Below are 25,225 nucleotides of genomic sequence, written 5' to 3' on the forward strand. Positions count from 1 at the left end.
TAGATGTGATTGTCAAGAAGGCACAACAGCGCCTCTTCTTCCTCAGGCAGCTCAGGAAATTTGTCATGTCCACAAGATCCCTCACCAACTTTTACAGATGCACCATTGAAAGCATACTGTCTGTTTGCATAACTGCGTGGTATGGCAATTGCTCTGCCCAGGACCATAAGGAAGTACAAGAGGTTATGTTCACAGCCCAGACTATCACGGAAGCCAACCTTCCAACCATGGATTGCATTTACATGGTCTGTTGCCGCGGAAAGACTGCCAACATCATCAAAGACCCATTGCACCCTGGCAATGCTCTCCTACAACCACTTCTGTCAGGCAGAAGATGCAGAAGCTTAAATACACACTCCAGCAGGTTCAAGAACAGCTTCTTCCCTGCTGTTATTAGACTGATGAATGGACTCTCTAACTTCAAATAATGCTGATCTTGCTAATGTTGATCTTGCCTAGCACATGCCCTGTGCAATGTAACTTGTATACCTCTGTTTAGTATTTTTTTTACCCTATGATCTGTATGTCCTTACTTACTATGATTTGCCTGTACTGCTCATAAACAAAGCTTTTCATTGTACTTTGGTACACGTGACAATCAATCAATCAATCCAATCAAATCAAATCAATCTGTATGTTGATTTCTTTTTGTGAAGAGTATTCCCAATGCCAGTTCTAAATCTACCTTTTATTAATTTGTCACCTTATCCTACCTACTCTTGCAGTTTACTGTAATATTCTTTTCACATTTATCCTTCTATTTCATTAGTTAACTTGGATGACTGCATAACATTGCCTGACACATCTTCCTTTCAATGCTGAGAAGTTCAATTTTTTTCCAAAATGTTCAATTGAATTTAAATATAAATACTGATAGTATGATGATTGCTCCTACAAAGTTCGGGGGTTTTTCTTACCCTTCATATAAGTTGCACACGTGCTGAAACAGGCTTATTGGCTTAGGTGGAGTCAATATAGTGCTAGATTACATCGTTATTAAAATGGAATTGCAAGGATGAAGCTGATAGCTGCTGATATCCACATTAGCTGCTTACAATATGCTGCGGTGACTGTCCTTCTCAGTATGACTCTAATTCATGGAGCAGTAGTGAGTGAATTGAGTGACAGATCCAATGTGAATACATAAAAATTTGTATCCAGAGAAAAATGAAAAATCATGATTACAGAGTTCCCATTTGCAAATTGTCAATTATAAGCAAAAACTGGGCTGTTTTGGCATTCTATTTCTTCAAAAGTTTATTTTTAAACAATACTCTCTTGTTTATACTGTCCAGTTCAGGATAAAAAAAAATTGGTTGAGGTAGCACTCATTCATATGTATTATGAGTACTGTGAAGTTTATTGCAAATAGTGAATTGATTTGCAGTACAGTGATTGTTGTTACGTAGGCAAGCTCAGAAACAGCACAGACAGCAAGATCCCACAGACAGAAGTGTGATGAGTGACCAATTTTGTCTGCTTTTAGTTGTGTTAGTTGAAGGAAAATGATGCTGTATTTCAATGTTGTACACCTTCAGCATCCACCTGTTTACTAACATAAGCAGATTGGACTTGATTTAATATCACATCTGAAAGCCACCACCTCCAATAATGCTGCATTCCCTCAGTACTGCACTGAGGAATCAGCCACAGTTATGTGTCCAGAGCCAGGAAATGAAGGCAATGTCTGATGAGAATTTCCATGAAAAGTTTAAAACAGTAACCTTTTGTTTATTATTAAATAATAAATATCCTGGAGAAATGCTTGGGAATCTGTCACAAGTGTAAAAATCATTTCGCAATTAGATAAATTCTTAAATAAGGCAGAATAATTTGACCAGAGATCAGAATTTAAACATTTCACAATTAAACTTAGGTTAGATATCAGGAGGAAAGTTTGCATGTAGTTGCTTAGAATGTCTGGAATAATCTGTTCAATAAAGAAGTGGAATGAAGATTTTGGAAATTAAAGGTATGTGTTTCACCACAGTTGTCTGCTAACATTATAAAGCCTGACAATATAATCAAACTTCACAGCATCGTTCTGTCAGTGCACCACAAATGAAAATGTCACTTTTATTGATCAAGACAGTGAGCTCTTGCTCCATGTCACTATACAGGATAACCATGGCTGAATAAGAAGTCATGTCTCCTCCTGCTGTAGTCATATACACCCATACTTTTCAAATGTTAAATGGCTATTTGCCAACTGTACACGGTTCTTCTCATTCAATCCACAAAGGAAAATCCAATACACAAATTGCCAATTTGTCCAGGGAATGGTGTGTTTTTTGCACAAGATATGGATTTTAGAGTTGCCATGTAATTGGAAGCTTCTGATGAAGACCACCTTAATAGGAAGTTCTGATCAAAGCAAGTGATTTACAGAGTTTCACTATCTAATAGACAAGATTTTTTTTTACCCTTTTTTCCTGTGCATAGCATTTCTAAATATTATGGCCAACAATGACAACAACTGAACAATTAATGCATTTGTGCAATCCTCTGTCTGTTATATTACAGAAGATAGAACAAAGTAATGCCTCTGTTAAAATAGCTAACAGAGAAAAATAATGCAAAAGTATTAAATGTTTGTTTGCTATTATGGTCAGCAGTAATTCATAGCTTCAAATGAGAGCATTTTCCTGACATTCCATCCACCCAAGAAATTTATTTATATCAGTGTAATGTAGAGTTGCCATAGTTTCAGGGGACCCTAGGTCTCTCAGTAGAGAGAGACACTGGTGATGGTTTAACGTGAGGGTGATCACGCCTCAGGTGATAGGTGAGGTCAAGAAGGCAGGAACTTCATGGTGACCTCAGCTGGTATGGGAATTCAACCCACACTGTTGGCGTCACTCTGTACAACCAACCAACTCCATGCTGAGACATTAAATTGCAATCATTACAATCATAAGACAATACAGATCAGTGCTGTTTAATATTCATGTCAGCATACAAGGTCAGAGCCTTCAGTTGTATAGAGGGCTGAGAGCTGATCATTCTTGTATACTATTAATGATCAGTGTTCAGTTCAAGTTTTGGCTCCTTTAAAATATTTGTGGCCTGGATGTTATTATTAGATTAGCAGAAAATTCACAGTATTGCCTTTTCAGCTAAACAGGAGAAATTGTGCTCAGAAGCTTACACAGGCATACCCCAACCAGTCTGGGGTATGTCTCTGGCTCAAGTTTTGAGGGGATGTACTGGACATTTTGATTGCATTTTATTAATGTTAGCAAGATGTACCAAAGTGCATTTTTTTTCCCAACTAACTCTTGTGCATCGCTGATCGATAATATGGAGCACTAGGTTTAGCTAAATTGGAACTGTGTTGTATTTGTTTAGCCTCTCGTGCTCATTGCTCAGATATTGTATATGCAGAACAGTTTATATAGGCACATTCTGAAACTACATTTTAGTTAAGTGCTAAAAGAAGTTTATATCATCAGACGGATTTTTGTAAATCCTCAACACCAAGTTATCAACCTCATGTGATATGTTGTTTACATTTTTGATAAGGTGTCATTCGGTCGTTCATGTGATACAGATATTGATGGATAGATGTTTTGAGGGAGGGGGGAGGTGGATGGGAAGAAATTTGTTTTAACTTCCCTCTAGAAAATGATATTTTCTTTTAGGATGGAATATTTGTATCTTTTAACAGTTTAATGATTATCACACATGAATGGGGAAGAAAGTACTTGGAAGCTGACCAGAGCAAAGACAAGTTTGTCAAGTGAAGGGACAAAAGGAAAACCTTATTTTTAACCTCCTGCCAGCAATTGGTCAGAAGAACTGAGTGGCAGGGACATTAGAGAATACATTTAATCTGGATTTGGAAAAACTGGCTTTGTCAAGTGTTTTTGTGTACCATATCATCTAACTACTGCATTCCCACTTCAATATGTCCACAACAAAATTAACATCATTGATCATCATACACTAGAAAATTCTTTAATAGAATGTGCTTAAGAGGAGATGCAGATATAATAATGCATGGTTTATGGCTCTTCTGTTGTAATATTGACTACATTTCAAAAGTACTTTAAAATATTGAGGAATTAATCTTGGCTTTTAATAAACACTTTTAACTCTGGATTCCTATGTCTGTGGGTTCAAGTCCCAATTCAGAGATTTGAGCACAAAACCAAGGCCACATCTGCAGGGCAGTACTGAGGGAGTGCTACACTGGTTCAGGTGGCATCTTTTAAATGAGACATTAAATCAAGACACTGTCTGTTCTCTTGGGTGGGCTTTAAAGATCCCACGGTGCCGTTCAAAGAAGAGGTGTTTTTGGAATCCAGCTGTCTGAGAGAATCAGAACCATATGTTAAGAACATATAGCTGCATTGGCTACGATTGATTGTAATTGACAGAAAATCAAGGACTGTGAACTCATGAATTCTTGAACCGTGCTCCCTGCAATTACTGCTGTCTGTTGTAACACCTAAATGGCTCAAAATTCCCAATTTTTTTGTTCATTTTATTGTAACACTCAAACATGCATTGTCTTCGTAGTTCTAGATACTCTTTGACTTAGGCTTTCTCAAGTAGTGCATTACTCAAGAATATTTTATATTACTTTCATTTGCACACTGTTTTAAATGGAGTAATAACTTGCACAAAGGTGCTAACTAGTGTGATAGCACAGTCTTGTAAAGGTAGTCATGGAAGTAAAAATTTTCTCATGCACAGTTTTAGTTTATTTTTCACAGATTCCCTTAGTTTCAGGGACTTGCTTAGCTTCAGGTTTTTCTGTTTGAAAGCTGTACTGTGCGTCCATGTGAACAAACAAATTCCATTTGCAATAAGCATATGTGCCAGGTAATTGTATTAAAAATCACTTCTATCACGTATGAGATGAGAACAATTCCATGTGCAGTCAGCATCAATTAGATTAAATACCATAAGAATGGGTGGTAATTGAACAAGAGGGCTTCTTCCTTGCACTCTGGTATTTTTGAGGGAGGTATTGGCTTTTCTGAATTCCTTAAACTTCTACAAGAGAATAATTTCTGAAGCAGGTCCTGGAGACTCTTCACCTGCACTTTACTATCAGAAATGACCGGTACTGCTGTTGTGCTCTGTGCTGGTTACTGTGTTTACATGCTGGCAATATATGCTTACCGACGTGTCCTCATAAGAATGAAATAATCTTTTATCCAGCTTTATAGAACTTATTCAGATAGATTTCAAGACATGCATGCCTTGGATCCCAAACTACATTTCTCCACTTTCTATGAACTAAGAGTCCATTTATTTATTTGTTTGTTGAACGTTTAAAATCAAGTACAAGTTGCTGAATGTGGCAATTTATTCCAGACGATCAAGTAGATCTTTATACAAAAGCAAAATAATGTGAAGACCTGAAGTAAAAGGATATGCTGAAAATGCCACACTTTCCACAGAATTATAGCTTTTACTGGTACCTATCCAAAGTAACTACCAGCTCACTTTTCCCTGTTTAACGGAGTTGTTCATAGTCATTTGTCATAGTATTCTATGAATCCTGAACCAACTTCCAGCAGCAAGATGAGCTCCACACCATTTCCATTTTTCTTGAATTTCCATAGGTCCATCTCTCAAGACAGAAAACGAACACTCAGCAGCATCCTGCCTAGTGATTATCAGAAAACAATGTTTTTCTCTGTTGTTTCCATCAGCCGCTGGCTCCCTCCCTGTCTCTCTCTCTCTCTCTGTCTCTCTCTCTCTCTCCCCCCCTCTCTGTGGATTATCTCTCTTGCTGTCCAAGGTATCTGAGTCAACAAATTTGGCAGTAGTAAGGTAAACTACCTTTTCCATTTTTTCAAGGAGATTAAAAAAATGGTGACTTAGTTTCAATAGAGTTTGATCTGACCCCCTTAGTTGCCCTGACAACCAGGTCACACAGTCTTATTGCCAAGGAGTACTAGTTGGGAAATCAAATACCCCTCTCAATGACTCCATTTTACCTGAATTAAGAGAGACAGCTTAACGCATAACCATATTATAATGTCTGGTAAATACTAGCTACTCTTCTTTGTGTTTTGTTTGCCCTTTTATTAAACTAATAATCAAATTCTCTAGTTTCAAGTTAAGAACTTTGTCGTATCCAAATGGCCGATACCCTTACATACGGATCTAAAAGTAGCTTGGATCATACCTTCTCAATTGCCTTCCTTTCCATTGACAAGCTATTTAGCCCCTTCAGCTCCTCCTTAAAAAATGCACTTAGAAGACTCATTACTATTTTCATTGCTCTTCTATAAACTCCATCTACCATTTCCCTTTCAACATTAAGAAACATTACAAAAACTAGAAGAGTAATTTTAAGAGTGTTATTGCCTTTTTAAAACAAAATATATACTCTATGAACCTACTTATACAGAATGCTCTATTTAGTTGGGCAATTGCTGTGAGATGATGCAACCTTTGTTCAATTAGCACTTCCAAATATTTTTTCTGCTTCATCACGTCTAACAACATGCCACTTATTATGTAATTGCTTCTGCTACTTTTAGCAGCAATCTGTAATCCATTACATTTCTTAATATAAAATGCCATTTACTAGTTACGTGCCTTGTTGCCAAATGACTATGAGTTTTTAAATTTTATACCTCTCCTAGGAGCACTTAGCTATGCAACTTTGTACCATCCACGAGCTTAAGTCAGTCTACAGAAGCAGTTTTTGTGAAGGTCGTCAATAATTACTGTGAACAGCAGAGATGCCGGGAAAGGTGCTACTGACTGCTCTTGACCATTCAGATCTATGTTAACTGATAAATACCATCTGTTATTGATTGCCCAGTCAATTCATAGTTCATTTTGTTTCAATGATTTTTCACACCAACCATGTATCAGCCAGAGTGGACCACACTAAATGGTTTCTCTCAATCAAAATATGCATCTCCTGTCTCTCTTTTGACTCTAAAGGGAAACATACACTTGTTGTAGATTTGCTTTTCGTGCCTTGGCTGTTACAAACCAATAGTATTAATTGATTACATACACATCAATCAGGTTAATCATGCGACTGCACGATCAGACCATAGATAGCTTTAGGGCATCCCATGATCACATGATGTTTACCAAACTCCTTTTAATTATCCTTGGGCTTTCTCAAACTATCTTAATCAACTGCATTCCAGGCTTAGCTCCTGCACCGTTATATAGCACTCCCCTGCTGATAATAAGGGGCCTCTTCCATCCACCTTAGATTCAATGTCCAGCGGAATGCAGATAATGCCTGTATACTTAAAACCTCCATTTTATTATATGGTACGTGGCTACTGATATGGATCAGACCCTTCCCTTCTATCTCGTGATGAATGCCAGACTTTGGACCAGCCTGGTACAGATGCTTCTATTAGCACTTCTCAAAGACGTGTCTTGTCAAACTGTCTCTATACAGCGGCTGCATTTGCTTCTGTTTAGCAGTGTCCATTGTGAGTTATCTTAAACCAGTTACCTTGCATATAGAGTCATACAGAATAGAAATAGACCCTTCAGTCCACACAACAAACTCCACTAATCCCGTTTACCTGCACTTGGTCCATAGCCTGGTGTGCTGTGGCATTTTAAGTGCTCATCCAGTTGCTTCTTAAATGTTGCGAGAGTGGGATGAGGGTGTTGGTTGGCAGGCAGGCAGGTCGGTCACCCTGGTTATTTAATCAAGAAACCAGGCACTATGGTGGGATTCAAGTTTGAATTCAATAAAAATTCAGGCAGCACATTCCATATTTAAACCACTCTCTGGGTGAAAAAATGTTTTCTCAGATCCCCTCTAAACCACTTACTCCTCCCCTTAAACTGATGCCCAGTGGTCTTAGATATATCTGTTGGGCATGACTTAACTTTTAACTATTGTTGGCTTGTATTCTGCTGAAATTCTACTGAAATTAGCATTGAATGCATCAAATCTCTTGGTTGAAAATGCGCCAAAATTCCTGCAAAATAAACAGATTTGTACATTTCTTAAAATAGTAAAGTGATAACGTTCTCATGATGTTATGTATTTTATCACTTTCCTATGAAACTCCTACGTAAGTCCTTTTTATGCATTATTGTCTTAACCCTTGTTGAGTGCTATGAAATTGCTTTCTTTGTACTGACTATTACAGATAGCAAGCTAAAAGTGCTGTGATTCGTAGAACTGATTCTTTTAGTCTCTGAGTCAGAAGATTGTAATTTTAAGGCTTGCAATAGACTTAAGCCATAATCTTGGCTCACCCTTCAGTTCAGTATTGAGGAGCAACTTTCAAATCAGACATTAAAACTGTAGGTGAGATTTTCCGTTTCCCAGTCTAGGTAATTGGTTCGCTGCTTCCATGATCAACATAGTTCGCTGCATTGCGAGCCATTGTTAAAGCTTGACCAGCAAGCTTCCCAGCCTTCTTAGAAGCTGCCAGCCAATCAGAGGCCAGCAACAGACTTGGTGGCAGTTTCGTCTTCAGGGCATTCAGTGGTGAGTAGGTAAATGGGTGGAGGGTTACAGGGAGTGGGTGAGGTCAGGGGGTATTCTGAGGCAAGGGTGGGGCGTGGCTTTCAAACGATACACCTTCACCGTCTATTCATGCCTCCAGTTGCCCAATTCATTTTGTGGGATGAGGGTGTTGCTTGGCAGGCAGGTCACCCTGGTTATTTAATCAAGAAACCAGGCACTGTAGTGAGATTCACGTTCGAATTCAATAAAAATCTAGAACTAAAAAGCCTAATGGCAATTGTGTATCCTTTATCAGTTGTCATAAAAACCCATCTGGTTCATAAATGTCCCTTAGAACGAGGAAATCTGCCAGCTGACCTGGTTTAGCCTTCATTTGACTCCAGACACATGGACGTGTGGCTGAGTCTTAATTGCCCTCTGAAATGGTCTAGCAAACCATTCAGTTATATCGAACTGCTACAAAGCCTAGACAAAGGAATAAAATCAGACAGACCATCCGACATCAACCTAGGCACCAGAAACAACAACAGCAAACACAGGCAGCACTGCAGAGTCCTCCTCATTGATGTTTGGTGGTTTTTGCCAAAACTAGAAGAGCTACTCCACAGACTAGTCGCGCAACAGCTGATTTAGCCACACCCACAGAATCGCACCTTAATGACAATGGACAGAACCATATAAAGGTCTGAACAATGTGGGCTATGAATCAACCAAGAGGCCAATTGTGACATCGGGAGGGTATCACTTCATTTTTTAATGTTTTCATAAGCAGCATAGCAACATTCTCACTAATCTGTGGTGAGTTTCTAATTAAGGGCTTGATAAACACCTTGTTAACAGCCAGGACTTGCCTTATTAGTATTCAGTTTTTATCTTACCAAACTCATCAAACAAGCTAGATGGCGAGAAAACTTGATCTAGAAACCAGAGAGTTTACCTGGTGAATTCAGCTTCACCAACTCGGACTTTGCTAAAAAAACAAAATACGATTCGGCCTAATGTCTTAGACATTATTACCAACCCCAAACATCTTCAGCTGCTTCATCAATGACCTTCCCTTCATCATAAGGTCAGATGTGGGGATGTTTGCCGATGATGGTACATTGTTTAGTAAAATTTGCAAATCATAGATGCTGAAGCATTCCATGTCCATATGCAGCAAGATCTGGACACTATACAGGCTTCGGCTAATAATTGCAAAGTAACATTTGTACCACACAAGTGCCAGACAATGACCATTTCCAATAAGAGAGAATCTAACACATGAATCCTTAACTTTCAATGACATTACCATTGCTGAATCCCTGCATAACAGCATCTTGAGGGTTACTTTTGACCTGAAACTGCATTGGACCATCCATATACATACTGTGGCTGCAATTGCAGGTCAGAGGCTAGGAATCCTGTGGCAAATAACTCACTTCCAGTCTCCCCACTGCCTGTCCACCATTTAAAAGTCACAAGTCTGGAGGGGTATGGACCAAAGGCAGGCAGAAGGGATTAGTTTAATTTGATGTCGTGTTCAGTGTAACATTGTGGGCCAAAGGGCCTGTTCCTGTGCTGTACAGTTCTATGTTTTATTAATAAGTCAGGAATGTAATGGAATACTCTCCAGTTTCCTGGATGGGTGCAGCTCCAGCAATACTCAAGAAGCTTGACACCACCGAGGACAAAGCACCCAATAGACTGCCATTCTATCCGTCACCTTCAGCATTCACTGCCTTTGTCACCAACACACAGCAGCAGCAGTATATACCATTTACATGTTGCACTGCAGTAACTTGCCAAGATTTCTTTGACAGCATCTCCCGAACCCACAAGCTCTGCCATGTAGAAAGACAAGGGCAGCAGATGTATGGGAACACCAGCATCTACAAGTTCCGCTGCAAGCCGCCAACCCCATCATGAATTGGAATTATATCGTTGTTCCATAATTGTTGCTGGATCATAATCCTGGAACTCCCTTCCTTACAGCACAGTGTTATACCTAAAGGATTGCAGCAGTTCCAAAGGACACTCACCACACTTAACCAGAGCAATAGGATGGCAATAAATGTTGGCTGAGCTGCCAACATCCATATCCTTTGAATGAATTAGAAAATAATTAAGGGTCTTAATTGCTGGTAAGTCAAGAAAGTCCCGAATGGGCCTTCTCACCGAGCACATTTAACCAATTATTTCTCCTTCTTGCTACCTGTAGGGAAGTGGATATTGCACCTCATATTCCTTTTACTTGTTGGGTTGAATATGAGCATCCCAGGATATTATTTTAAAAGCTCAGTCGGAATTTCTGCCAGTGTCCTGACCAATATTTCTCCCCGCACCGACAGCACCAGAAACAATGATCTGGTTATTCGTCAGCTTGGAATTTGTGAGATGCTGCTTTATGCATATTAACTGCTGGATTTGTCAACACAACAGCAACAACTAGTGTGTGGCAAAAGTAACAAATTGTATGCAAAACCAACGAGGACTCGATGAGCTGAATGGCTCCCTGTGCTGCAACGATTGTATAACTATGAAAAACTTTACGACATCCCAAGGCCATTATAAGGGACTGCAAATACAAATTTCTGCTTTTCAAAAACTTGTACAAAGTTACTTTTCATTACATCCTCTGGTATTAGCCGATATCTAATGACACACAAAACAGAGGTGAGGAGGAATCTATTTTCTCCGAGGGCAATGAATCTGTGGAATTCTTTACCACAGAGGGCTGTCCAGGCTGGATCGTTAAGTGTATTGAAGGTGGAGATAGAGTTTTAATCAGTAAGGCAGTCAAGGGGTAATGAGGGAAAAGGCAGGAAGGTGGAATTGCAGATTGTCAGATCAGGAATGACCTCATTAAATGGCAGAGCAGAATCGAAGGGCTGCTCCTGTGTTTTATGATCTTATGGACCTGTGCAAAGTTTCAGTGACCTCACGCCATGTCGTTACTCTTTTCTGTCCAATATTTGTAGCTCTTCTTTGTCTGTCCCTGGAGTTTGTTGAGACATCATAGTCCTGAGTTTCATATTGGATTGTCTCGTTATACAATTTAGTAACAGCTTTCACTCTTCTCTGGAACAGAAATGTGGTTATAACTGGGTGTGAAATTGCTGGAACAGTGGTTTGTATTTTATCAGGTAGGGTGGAACCAACTCAAGGATACAAGCATTACTTAAGCTTATCTTGAACTGAAATGTAACTGGCACAGATGCAAAATTAAGTTTAAAAAGTCTGCTGATACTTAAATGCTTGGACTGTCCAACACATTTTGAAGCTTAATTTTAAAGATTTTTACGTTCAGCAATTCATGCACAGCTCTTGGTTTTCGCTGTTTCAATAGCAAAGCAGAGTTGGCTGTATAACTTAAGCCTGCTGGCTCCACATCAGTCAAGTTCGTACAAGTAGCATAATTACTCTTAATGACTGTTTAATTGTTCACCATTGATTTCTCCATAAATTAGGATGAATACCCTGCAGTTAAGATTGCAATCAACATTTACTGAAGTCAAAACTATTGGAGAAAATTGCTATGAAGTACTGCTGTGCCTTGTTCCAGACCTGTACCACACTGTTGAATGCAGTGACTTTGTGATTGCTGGTTTTCACATGCTGCACCTGCCAAATTTAAAATCATCTTCATGGATAATGTTAGCTCAGAGGTCAATTGTTGCAGGATTTTGCTCTGGTGCTGATGCAATCTACTTTGGATTTTGCTCAGATTCATTTCAAGATGAAGTTTCAGGAGAGTGACCATGTGGTGAGGTTGGAGAACAGCTCTAGAGACCAACAAGAACACATCAAAAGAATCAAGCAGTGACTCTGAAATTACAAACATCTCTGGAGATGGTCAAAGGTTCCAAGCAATTGATTGTAATTGGTGACTCTCTAGTCAGGGTCACAGACAGACATCTCCGTGGCCAACAGCAAAACATCAGAATGATGTGTTGTCTCCCTGGTACCAGGGTCAAGGATGTATCAGAGAGGCTTCAGAATATTCTCAAAGTGGAGAGTGACCAGCAGAAGGTCATTGTACACATTGATAACAATGACTTGGGAAGAGAAAGGGATGAGGTTCTGCAGACAGAATGTAGGAAATTAGACAGGATGTTAAAAAGTAGGTCCTCACGGGTAGTAATGTCTGGATTACTACCAGTGCCGCACGCTAGTGAGAGTAGCCAAAAAGCACTTTACACTGTATTTTTATATACACGTCACAATTAATCTAAATCTAAATGTGCAAGAATAAATAGACACAAATGCATGTATATGCATCTACAGACTCACTGGCAACACACAATACAGAAGCTGTTTGTTACATTTCCATTGCCCACAGTGGAACCAAACAACTTTATTCAAGTGATTCATGGAAAAACTAAGAACTTTTGCCATGGAAAATTATAGGTGATAAGATCCAAGCACCAGATTTGCAGGGAGTACAAAATTGTTCTCAATTAACCATATTATTTCTTTTAATCAGTCACGTATTGCATGTTATGTTGTTTCCTGAACAGTAATTGTGACCAGGATTTTACTTTCAGCACTTTTTTAAAAAAGGACAGATTGCTTGCTAAAGCAAAATATACTTACAAAGTTCAACACTTGAAACATAAGGGCTGATTTTGCTAATCGGGTACTTGTGGCACAGGTCAGTGTCTGTGTTGAGAGAATTGTCTGGAAATGTGGAGATTTGATATCCCTGATTTTACTTTAAATTGACAGGAAAATCTGGAGGTTTCTCTGCAGTTTCCTGAGGTCTGTAGGACTTTAATGCAACATCAGGAATTCACACATTTTCAGCATCATATGGAAATCCACAATTGCTAGGAGTGATTCTTTGCGCCTCTGGAGCATGCTTTATTGAGATTCCCCCTCCCACCACACCCCAAGTACATTCCTAAGCAATAAATGAGTTGAAAAACCAACCAATTTTTTGCTTTGTTGTGGTGAAAACTCTTGAAAAAATATTCCTCATTTAATGAGGTATAACCTGTTTTTTAACAGTGCACTAGATTTATGATGATTGCTAAAACCTCTGACTGGCCCCAAAAAAGTTAACTTTATATATGTGGAATATCAGATTTCTCTGTTGTTGTAAAAAATGTGACACATTTTTAGAATAATTTTTTAAAAGCTTGTGTTATGTTATCCTTTGTCTTAATATCATAATTTATTTTGCTATGTGAAAGGTTGAAATAACAGTGAAAGATGATCATTACTCTTCACTTCCTTTTAACTTTTTTTTGGCTGTCTGTGAGAATACTTTGATGTGACTAACTGCTCACCTTGCTTGCTAACATTGCTGCTGTTGTATACTTGGAGATCCTGTTGAGTTGGCATCAAAGTTAAACGGCCTTCAGGAGAGAAGAAATCCCACAGGCCAAAGTGATCGCTAAATCTTTGTGGGCAGTGTTCTTTGAAGTCAGCAGTGAATACCATTGCTGTGCAAAATTCAGCCCATTGATCCTTGTAATACACAGCTCAACAATTTCCCATGGAAGATTATTTTGACTTTAGATGATAGCATGAAATGGGCACTATTACATCAGATGCATGTTATACATCTCTCCCACCTTTTCCATTGGAAAATGAACCTCGAGCAAAATATTGAGGGCAGCCATCAGCAAGTTAAACTGTACCCAGCAGAAGCCACAGCTCTTTCAAGAAAATTAGAGAGGATAAACATTTAGCTCAAAACTACAAAGCACGTATACGCAAATAGTTCTGTTTGTGGAGCACTCAACTGAGAGGTTGAAAATGGCAGCTTATGATCTTTTAGATATTGAGGTTAGTGCCATTTTCGTCAGTTCCAATGATGCCACCACCAGACACATGTCCTGTCCCCTCCGTTTTAAGAATTCTGCAGGGACCGTTCCCTCCAGGACACCCTGGGCTCATCCTCCTCCACTCCCAACACCTCCCCACACCCCATGGCACTTTCTCATACAATCATAGAAGATGTGACACTTGTACTTTGTGTGCACTCAGTCACATCTTCCCTGGTATTCACAATGTAATCTCTACATTGGGAAGACTAAACACAGAAACAAACCCAGAAATTGCTGGAAAAGCTTAACAAGTCTGGCAGCATTTGTGAAGAGAAATCAGAGTTAACGTTTCGGCTCCAGTGACCCTTCCTTAGGTTCAGGCCACCAGATCCAAAGGTTAACTCAGGTTTCTCTTCACAAATGCTATCAGACCTGCTGAGTTTTTCCAGCAATTTCTGTGTTTGTTTCTTATTTATAGCATCTGCAGTTCTTTCAGTTTTTCTTTAGGACTGAATGCAAACTGGGTAACCAGTTTGCTGAACATCTACACTCTGTCCTTAAAATTGACCCCAAGCTTCCAGTTGCCTGCCAGTTCAAAACACCGTGTTTCTATGCCTACATTTCTGTCTAAGGCCTACTGCAGTGCTCTGGCAAGGCTCAATGCAGGTTTTACCGAGGCACCTTACAGCCTTCTGAACTCAACATTTGGTTTTTTCAAGACATGAGCACTCTCTCCCTCATTTATTCCCTTTCCCTTGCTCATTCCCTTCGCCCAAACCCCTAGGCCCTGTCCTGTATAGGCTGCTTACAGCGCAGCCAATGCATATTCATGCATTTATACTGCTTGTTAGCACGCCATCTAGCTATGATCTGTTTCTCGGCTTATTATCAGCAATCTCTTTTTTTGCTTATCCTCTCACTCATTGTCTCTCAGTTCTGACAAAAGGTCATTGGACTCAAAATGTTTACTCTGTTTTCTGTCTACAGATGCTGCCAGACCTGCTGTATTTCTTCAGTGTTTTCTGTTTTTGTTTCATATTTCTAACATCCGTGTTTCTTTGTGTATATGGGTTTTGACTCTGACCTTGAAGTCCAAATTGTGGTGATTCATCAATCAGTTTCACACTGGTCCCTTTCTTTCCTCACGACTTCAGTTTTGTGCTGGTACTTTCCTGCCCTTTTCATAGTGTGTTGTAAACTGTAGGATATATGTATATGTAACATCATTTTTTGTAAGTTTGGGCTCTTGGTTTCTGAGTTAAAAACCAGTGGGTTTCTGTGTATCTGAACTTAATAGTTAACTTGTAAATATTTCAGTAGCCATAGTGATTTCTTTTGAAACAGTTTTTGAGGCCTGACTTTAGAGTTGATACACTTCTGTGCACCAAGATTTAATGTTTTGTTTATTTTAGATTGTTTTGTGACCCAGCAAGGTAAAAAATGGGTCTTCAGATTTGTTAGAGACTTCTGGAACTTTTTTTAAAATTTAGAAATGGAGATTTCTGGTTTCTCTTTTACTTTGTTTGGGCAATCCTATGAAGTTCTTAGAATAGGATAGCAGTATAGACCAGTGCTCCTGAGAATGGAATGATATGTACTGCACTAGTTTACCTTGAAGTGAAAAATTGGTGTCTGTCCCAGATGCAAACTGTTGGAATAAAACCCTGAAGAGATTGCTTAAAGCTGAATACATTTAAATTTAGGTGTATGATAGCTCGAGGAAGAAGCTATCTACAGGTCAAATCTAAAATTTGGAATTGCAAGTGACGTAAACCAACTGAAGTGTTCAATTCAAGATATATGAATACTGTATGAGTGAAGTTTTGGGTACTGTACCAGGGGTGTGCCTCAGGTACTATAAAGGTACTATAATAAATTTCTAATTTATTAAATAATGTTTTGGGTTGAATGATATCATACTCTTACTGCATATTCAAAAATCTTTGAATTTGTATTGTAGGTAGACAATTTGATTTATTCTATTCTTCTATCATTTCTTTTATCAATAAACTAGTGTTAAAGCCAAATTGCAGTAATGTGTGCTTCTGTGTCTCAGTGAGACACCACTTTGTTAAAACCAAAACAAGTCCAAATGTGATCTATCAAGCTAGGTTTCTGTCTGGGTTGAGAGAGGGTAAACATTGGCATCATTTCCAAAGTGGTGAGCTGTTAAAGGCTGCACTGAAACAGTAGACCATTAGCAGGATAGATTAATCAAACAGTATTGTCCTAATCCCAAAAGTAAAATCCTTGCTATAAAATATGATGGATAATCTGTAATTCACTGATCTGTGGCCTATCCACTGATGTAATAGATGTTTTGCTTACTGGACATAAAATAAACTTGTATAAAATCTGATCAATGCATAACCTTTACAGCGCTTCACAGCTCTGCCTCTGTCCCTGTTCCTAAGCATGAATTTTGAATTAAGATTCTTGATCCGTTCACCCAGTTTTGACTGAAATTATTTCTTTGGCCTGATCCAATGAGCCTGCTGCTTCATTGATTGCTTTGCATCTTTAAGAGTTTTATTGATTGTTGTCTCAGGACATTGTCAAATTCTGAAAATGCTGTTACTGGGAGTGAGCACGATGCCAGAAAACCTAGCAACTGTTGTATGGCTCATTAATTCAGCAACTGATTTCTGTGATTCACCAACAGCATGTGGGTGCATGCAACTCTCTAGGGTTTGTTATTGAATTATTTGAGTAGTTTGAGAATTCTGTCAACCAAGATAACAAGCATCAAGAGTTTAAGCTGTGAAGAAGTAGATATAGGTGGAATGCTTTGCTTCACTGAAAGACTAAGTGATTTTTGGAACTACTTATTGAGGGAGGTTGTAGTGGGTAGAAGCTTAAATATCTTCAAGGCGAAATTAAACAAATATTGTGAAGAGAAATCGTTTATTGGTTCTCACAGCCAAACCTACTCCTTTGCTCTCTTCATATGTCCACGGAGGTGGGATTTGGGATTGAGGGGTTGTTTGTCACTAAAATGCGATCAAGAACCGTAAGCCCTGGTTGATTCCCTCCACCTCACTCCACCCAGAGAGGAGTCATGATTTATTGTGTTTATCTCAGAATCATTCAACAGATCAGCAAAGACCTGGAAAATGGAATATTTTCTATTGGACAATGCACTTAGGAAAATATATGTTTTAAAATTATAATGTCCCATTTTACTTGTTGATCTCTAAAACAGGCCTTGCATGTCATGATACTTTACACTTTCTGACATAATCTTGATCAATTACATTTTGATAATTCTAGATTTTCACGCAGAATATTGATAATCTGCTACAATTTATTTTAAAGTAGCAGATAATAATCTTTGGTTTTGATTAACCTGTCAGTGGAATTACATCTGGTATGACACACTGGATGTAGTATTTAATTTCATTTAGTGGTAAATGATTGAATATGTAACAGCATGAGAGAGGTGATTTCCCTTGAAGTAGGGGAAGAGGCCTACAGTTAAGGTTCAGATACAAATCGAATATTTTGTATGAAGAGTAGTATTTCTGTGTAAGGAAGCAGAACACAAGTGTCACCTTGGTTCAGTACCTCTATTGCCCCTGAGCTTGAAGTTTGTGTTCAAGTTGCAATTCAGGGCTTAAGCACATAAACGAGGCTGATGCCATAAGACCACACTCACAGGAATACAAGTAGGCCATTTGACCCATCGAGCCTGATCTACTATTCATTGAGATCATGGCTGATTTGATAATCCTCAACTTCACTTTCCTACCTTTCTCCATTACCCTTGATCCCCTACTGGTTAAAAATCTGTCCGTATCAGCCTTGAATATACTTAAACACCCAGCTTCTACATCCTTCTATGCTAAAGAATTCTGCAATTTCATTACCCTCCAAGAGAAGAACTTCCTCTTCACCTCTGTCCTAACCTAGTGATCCCTTAATTTGAGATTATGCCTTCTGGTTCTAGACTTGCGCACAAAAGGAACCAACCTCTCAGCATTGACTCTGTCAATCTCTCCTAAGAATTCTCTCTAAGAATTTTAATGTTTCAATAAGGGTTGCCTCTCATTCGTTTAAATCCAGTAAGTACAGGCTCATCGCTTCTTATTAGAAAATCCCTCCCAAATTCCATACCTAGAATCAACATAGTGAATCTTATCTGGGCTGCCTGCAATGCCAGTATGTCTTTCTTTAGAGAGGAGGTCCAAAACTATTCACAGTATTCTTGATGTGGTCAAACTAGCGTCTTGTCTAATTTTAGCAAGTTTTTTTTTAATAGACTTATTTTTATACACCATTCTCTTTGAAATAAAGGCTAACACTCCATTTACCTTCTCTGTTAACTGCTGAACTTGTATGCTAGCTTTTTGTGCCTTATGCGCAAAATGCCTCTGCACTACTGCTTTCTGCAGTCTCTGTCCATTTAAATAATATTCAGCTCCTCTTCAGTGGAGTAAAGAGCTTCCTGATTGTCAGAGGTGCCATTGTTTGGACAAACTGTTAAATTGAGGCCTCCTTCACTGATTCAAGTAAATTTGAGAAATTTTTGAAGAAGTATCCAAGCTTTCTCAATATCTTGATCAACTTCAGTCATCAATCTTCAGTGTGCAAAAATTTACCATCAAAAGAATTGCACTTCAGCAAGAATTGTTTGGCTTTCGGTTGCTTTGGAATATTATGAATGTGTGAAATGCTCAATGAACACAAATTCTCTTTCGAGTCATTTGTCTGATTACAGAAGTTAATGTCTTGTTTCTAACCACAACTACTTTCCTTTACAGGATCTGTAATGACTGTTTCTGGTCGAATGACATTTACTAGTAACAGGTCTATGGAGATTGAAGTTTTTGTGGATGTTGACCATGTCATGGAAAGTCCAAAAGGAAAGGCTCCTGCTGTTACTGCATTCTTTACTTATGTTTCCTTGGACAAGGAAGGAAAAGCACTTCCTATTCCTATGTTGAAGGTGAGAGAATGCATGTATTAATGTAACCAATTTTAATCTGTCTACTGCAATTGTGTTTTTCCACATCAGAAGAGTTGAGGAATAATATTGTGTAATATGTACAGCAAAATACATTTGGTCATTTCACAAATAGTAGGGTTTGCTCAGTTTGGACCAGCATGGCTGGGATTGAGTAACTGGCCTTTATATTAACAGAGCTCATCCAAGTCAAAGGGAAAAGTTCTACATTTGGTCCTGACACCTATTGTAAGGGTTTGAAAGGGTTCATGCTGAGGAATGCATTAAGCACTGCCAAATATGATGATGCCACATGAATTTGGGCAGGGGAGCAGCTTTGGATCTCGAAGCAGTAAGACCTAACATTGAAGTCTCCCTCACAGTGTCAGTAACAATGTTTATTATATCAGTCTTGTTGCTACCACGCACGACAAGATGTCTTGTTTAAGACAATAGCCTCTTCTTGTTAGACTGCCAGACCAGACCAACAGGTCCTGTAGATCCCCACCAGGAGAAAGGATGGTGGCAACAAATCCACCAGATGGATCTTACACCATGATGAACTGTGATGTGAACCGAGTTTAAAAGAATTTCTGTTAAAGGGAAGGTGAAATCAATCAGGATGTCCTGATGCCCATCCAGTGAAGGCTGCTGGAAAGTAGACACTAAGAGGAAGATTAGGTTTATACACCAATTGCAGTGAAATTATGAACCTGTTCAGGAAACAGAAAAGTGCAGATGATTCCTACCTTTGCTCTCTATCTGGGCTTTTAGATGAAGGATGAAGGATGACCATAAAAGCATAACAGCACTCAGATAAACTATTGAAGGTCTTTAGAATATTATCTCCAAAATACTCAGTATCTTGACGAAAAGTAATATCCGTATAGATCCAATGTCCTTCTTATCATTCTTTCTTAATGTGTTTGTCAGCCTGGCTGATGTATGGTTGCAGTTCAAGTCCAGGGAGATTTCAGCAGCAAAGGGAAAAGTGCTGGAAAGACAAAAAAGAAACAAATCAGTTTTTTTTGTTGGAAATCAAAGCCTTTTATTGATTCCTCTGTCTTTTCCTGATTGTATAAATGACTTCGGACTGAAATTATTAGGAAATGCCTTTCTTGACAGAGCACAATATAGGATGTGCAATCAATCATTTTCTGTTGGGGAAGATGAGGAGAAGTGATTTTGTTTATGTCCTAGAAAGGACAATTAAAAGCATCACAATTTTCCTGTGAATGGAATACTTTAAATTTTCAGCTCCAGTGGGTTTGGTAAATATCATTAGCAAGCACAATACTGTAGATTTTGATAATAGTTGAGGATCCTTGTATATAGTACAGTGAAAAGTTTGCAATAATGTTGGGGGGCATATTGTCTCCCGTTGCGTTGGCATAATTACTTCATTTCACCATGGCAATAGATAACACTGGCAAAAATTAAGAAATCAGTGCGGCTGTGCTGGCAGCAATATACTGTATAACTGCTTCAGGGGAATCAACACAAGTTTGGAAGTGTCAGTATGCAAATGAATTTCTCCTCTCATAGTTTTTGTAAAATGTTAGGTAGAGACAAAAAGACAAACCTGAAATGCTGAAAATACAGATTCGAATCACACAAATAATGGAATTATACATCAGGCAAATCAGCATTCAAAAGGGAAAGATAAGCCGGCATTTCCATTGAGACTTCAGTCGGTTTCTAGAGATTCAACAAAAGGATCACATCTACAGCTTTCGCCAATCTTTCCCTTTCGATCATTGACATACATTGCATTTAAAGTTATTTTCATCTTTACTTTGGAATCATAGATAACAAGGAATTAATCCTGGATGTAGGAAATTTAAGAGTGTATTAGTTGAGGATTTTTATTTTGGTTATTGGATATCAGATATTATCAAATGGTTAAGAGTCTCCAAAACAAATGACAGGCAAGATCCTTACAGATAGCCTTCTAATTGCATGATATGGAATGCACGTTGTTTCCACGTGGGAATACTCCCTACTGACCTTTAATAATTGAAACACGGCAACCAGCTTTGGCTGTACAACCAGGAATCACTACAGAGTACTGGACACTGTCCCCAGCTTCAGGTGAATGGCAAAGATAATTTCCGGGGGCAGCGGATGAGGAACACAGGGATAGAAAATACAGAAAGAGATGAATGAAGTCGGGTGCAAGAAGGACTGTTTGAAGCATGCATGTTGCAGTTGTGTCAAATGACCTGTGCTGCTGTAAATCCTGCGTAATCCTTGCTTGCCCAATTAGAATCCTACCCACTTAAAATGTCAGATGCATGTTACGTCTGGAGTGAATCATTTGGAGTCCAGCTTCTATTAACAGGTTGGTACCACCGTTTTACTTTAGTCATCAACTGACAACAATTTTGTCATGGCTGCCACTTGTCTAAGTCTGCCACACATTTGGTTCCAAGCACACATCAGGCATGCCATTGTAGTGTCAACTAGGACCTAAGAGGTAGGTAATTTATATCAGAGTTACAGATAGGATTTTATTTCAGAACATACAAAAAATTATTTGTGAATGTGGGAATAGTCATTCTGCTGTAATTTCCATGTAGCCAAAATAAACCATAGTTTCCATGGGGCAATGATGCATTTTTCTCTGTTAGAGAGAGAGATAAGTAGTCATAGCTGAAGAGGCCCTTTCCATCAAACATGGCTGACCATGAATCTTTCCTACTCTTACTGCCTGCCATGGGCATGCTGGAAGCATTAGTAAGTTGATCAGTAACTGTTTAGCCACATCAAGAATTCTCTTTCTGTGACCAACAAATCCTGGGGTGTGACTTGTCCTGGACCTTCTGGCTCGAAGATAGGGACTTCATCTACTTACACAAAACCTCCCCTGATACGTTGTACAAATACTTAAATAATTTATTTACAATCACACACAGATCTGTTGAAGGGTCACTTAACCCAAAACATTAACTTTTGTTTCTCTCCACAGATACTACCAGCCCTGCTGAGCTTTTCCAGCAATTTCTGTTTTTGTTTCTGATTTACAGTGTTTTGCTGTTCTTTCAGTTTTTAATTTATTTACAATTCCTGTTGGTTTGGATATTGATATCATCTGTTTTTAGACAGATTTTAGGTTATTACCTTCAGTGAGTGAGCCAGGATAGGACTCCAGCAGATTTGTAAATCTAGGATTTACAGATGTGATTGGCGAGAACTTTATATCACTGATGTGACTTGAAAATGTAAAGATGCATTGTCCTCATCTTATAAGGTATTGTTTTTAGTGATGCTCTGCACAAGAACAGACCATCTCAGAATTACCCTGAATGGGTTTCTGACCTAAGCGGTATAATGCTGAGCTAAACAGCAAGCCCATCAGTACTGTGGAAGGGTTATTTGACTTGAAATGTTAACTCTGATTTCTCTCCACAGACGCTGGCAGACCTACTGAGCTTTTCCAGCAATTTCTATTTTTGTTTCCCATCAGTACTGTGTCTTACAAACAGTTCATTTGCCCAGTCAGTGCTGCTCATAGCCAACTAATAGGGGCATGAAGAAGCAGTTTGATAGAGGTGCAGGATGTGATTCTGATCTTTGGAGATAACTTTAGTGACATGGAACTTCCACTTGTCCCAGCATTAATGCAATGCTCCATAAGAGATCACAAGAGGTGTTAAAATGGCAGCTCCCCAAAAGTGTCATCTGAACTTCCACAATTGTATCAGATAGATGGGGAGTGTCAGTAGCTAGCAAGGAAAATCCTTGCCAGGTGCCACGACTTGAATTTTGCAACCACCTTCATAATGATGTAGCCTAATTTTGACTGGGATCATGGAGGAGAATCTAGCTGCCTTCATCCAAGCTTCTCACCATTGCGTGCCTGTGCTTTGCCTGATGTTTCCAAGTGCTCACAAGACTGTAACTGAGGTTAGACATTCTACAGGCTGGATGAGACCCACTCCCCACCTTTACACAGTCCTGTATATTTGTGTTCTCCACCTCACCACCAATGCACAGTCACCAATTTTCAAATACTGAACTCTATTTCAGAGCATTGTGAACCACATTTTTATGAAAATCAAATGTAATTTTTGATACATTTGAAATCAAGAAAAAATGGAGTGTAATTTGGATTCAAATAAAATGCAAAATACTTTCTTCAGATGCAGGGCTCATGTATAGTTTGAAGTTTACCTGTACAGCTCATTAGTTTATATTTACGAAAAGAAATAAGTTGTGCACTGACAACTGCTTCTGAGGCCGACTTCACCTGGTTCCCAATTACCAATTCAAACCTGAAAAGTGGATTTAATTCTGGCACTGATATGAGGTAGCAATGTAGGGAAGTGGCATGAGACAAGATGCCACAAAGTTACTGTCCATTGGCAAGGAATGATGGCGAAGTTAATGGTACTGATTTTTTGACAGACAAAAGTATGGTTCTAGAGTCACAAAGGAACATTTCACTGCACTGTCTATTTGTTGTCGCATGCCATTTGTTACAGTCGCATCTTCATACGATGCACTTTATCCCCATATTCCTTCTGCGAATCATACCTGATATACCGCCAGTAGCACTCACAGTTTCCAAGCAGAGGAGGATAAATGATGTAGCCTGATTTTATTCACGATCTAAACCCACTGTCACATTTTATTTGTTCTTTCATCTTAAAATACTGTCCATGCTGTCCGTTTTGATCCTGATCTGAGCTTATTATTCTCCAAGCAGTAACCTTGGCCTTCAGGGAACAAGTGGTATTTGTAGCTTAAACAAAAAGAACAAAATGGGAAAAAAAAGACATATTTGATGGTTGCAGAGAAATTGAGTTGTTATTGATGTACTAAAATAAGAACATAACCTTGCTCCATGGCTATAAATAGCACTGTAGTCTTTCCAATGTATATAAGTAGCACTGCTGCCTCTGTATCTTGTATAAATAGCACTTTAACTAGCCACTTTTTTTAAACTGACTTCAGGTGACATTGAGGATGTTTTTGAGGCTATTTTTAAATCTGTCTCCACTATGAATGGCAGAGATGGGGAGCTTAGAAGCTAAACAGAAATAGGGCTTTTGCTGCTCATTCCCTGGGTATTGTTTTGTTGCTATATATTAGGCATTTTTTGTTACATCCATTATCATGTACCAAGCATCCATTATTAGCTTCTGAGCTGAACTCTTGATGATGATCCATTTTCAAATGTTCTTTAGTCAACACCAGAAACCTTTTCCCAGAACTAGTTTGGAGGTAAAGTACAAAAATTTACAAAATATCATCACCTGAAGTGAAAAATTTAACAACTCTGGGAAGACCTTACTTTCTAACTGCAGCAGCTAGCCCATAAGAACTTTACTTTTTCAAGAACAATCCTATATTCTTGAAAGCCCATTTTTAAAGAATATAAACCTTAATATTTGTGGACTTTAGTCCCTCTCCGCAACCACCATTGCCCTTCATGATGGTCTGTCTCCCTGCCAGGGGACATTCTACATGGACAGGTTTGGGGGAGTTGTTTGTATGACTGATGTGGGTACATCAGTAATGATAGTGAGGCATTACCTAGCAAATTTAACAGGGATGCAGTTCCACTTGCCAACAAACAATTGAAGAATGGAAGGAAAGAGTTAAAGCTGCTGAACAATTTGCTTTGAATGAGAACCATTTTGGGCCAATTTCAAAAATTCTGGGTGCCGTTTTTCTTGAGGGATGATCTGGGGACTTTTCAGGGCCTCGGTGAATCACGGACCAGCTTTCAAAAAAAACAATTACTGTACAGTGTAAAAGAAAATCAGTACCTGGAGATTCCGCCTCAAATTCTGATCTCCAAGGCACAAATCTGCCTTTGCACCCCTTGGGCCAAAGGATTGCCTGGGCTGTGTTGTATACTGACGATATGAAATTGTTTTGCATTCTGTATCATCAGCGGTATGAATTACAACTCCATTTTCTGCTACTTCAGATACAAGATACCTGGATGTTTGAGATAACAAGGTGTAGAGCTGGATGAACACAGCAGGCCAAGCAGCATCAGAGGAGCAGAAAAGCTGACATTTCGGGTCTGGACCCTTCTTCAGAAAAGAACCCAAAACGTCAACTTTCCTGCTCCTCTGATGCTGCCTGACCTGT

General features: G+C 38.9%; 1 protein-coding gene across 2 annotated transcripts in view; it reads left to right on the forward strand.

Annotated features, from left to right (window-relative positions):
* The window catches only part of acot7 (acyl-CoA thioesterase 7), a 237,685-nt gene that overhangs the window by 182,754 nt on the left and 29,706 nt on the right, over positions 1-25,225 (forward strand). For both annotated transcript variants that reach the window (XM_048615117.1, XM_048615118.1), the window contains exon 8: positions 18,939-19,123. In XM_048615117.1, coding sequence (XP_048471074.1) covers positions 18,939-19,123 — 185 coding nt within the window. The remainder of the gene's footprint in view (positions 1-18,938; positions 19,124-25,225) is intronic.

The sequence above is a fragment of the Rhincodon typus genome, chromosome 31, assembly GCF_021869965.1.
Source record: "Rhincodon typus isolate 14 chromosome 31, sRhiTyp1.1, whole genome shotgun sequence".
Lineage (NCBI taxonomy): Eukaryota > Metazoa > Chordata > Chondrichthyes > Orectolobiformes > Rhincodontidae > Rhincodon > Rhincodon typus.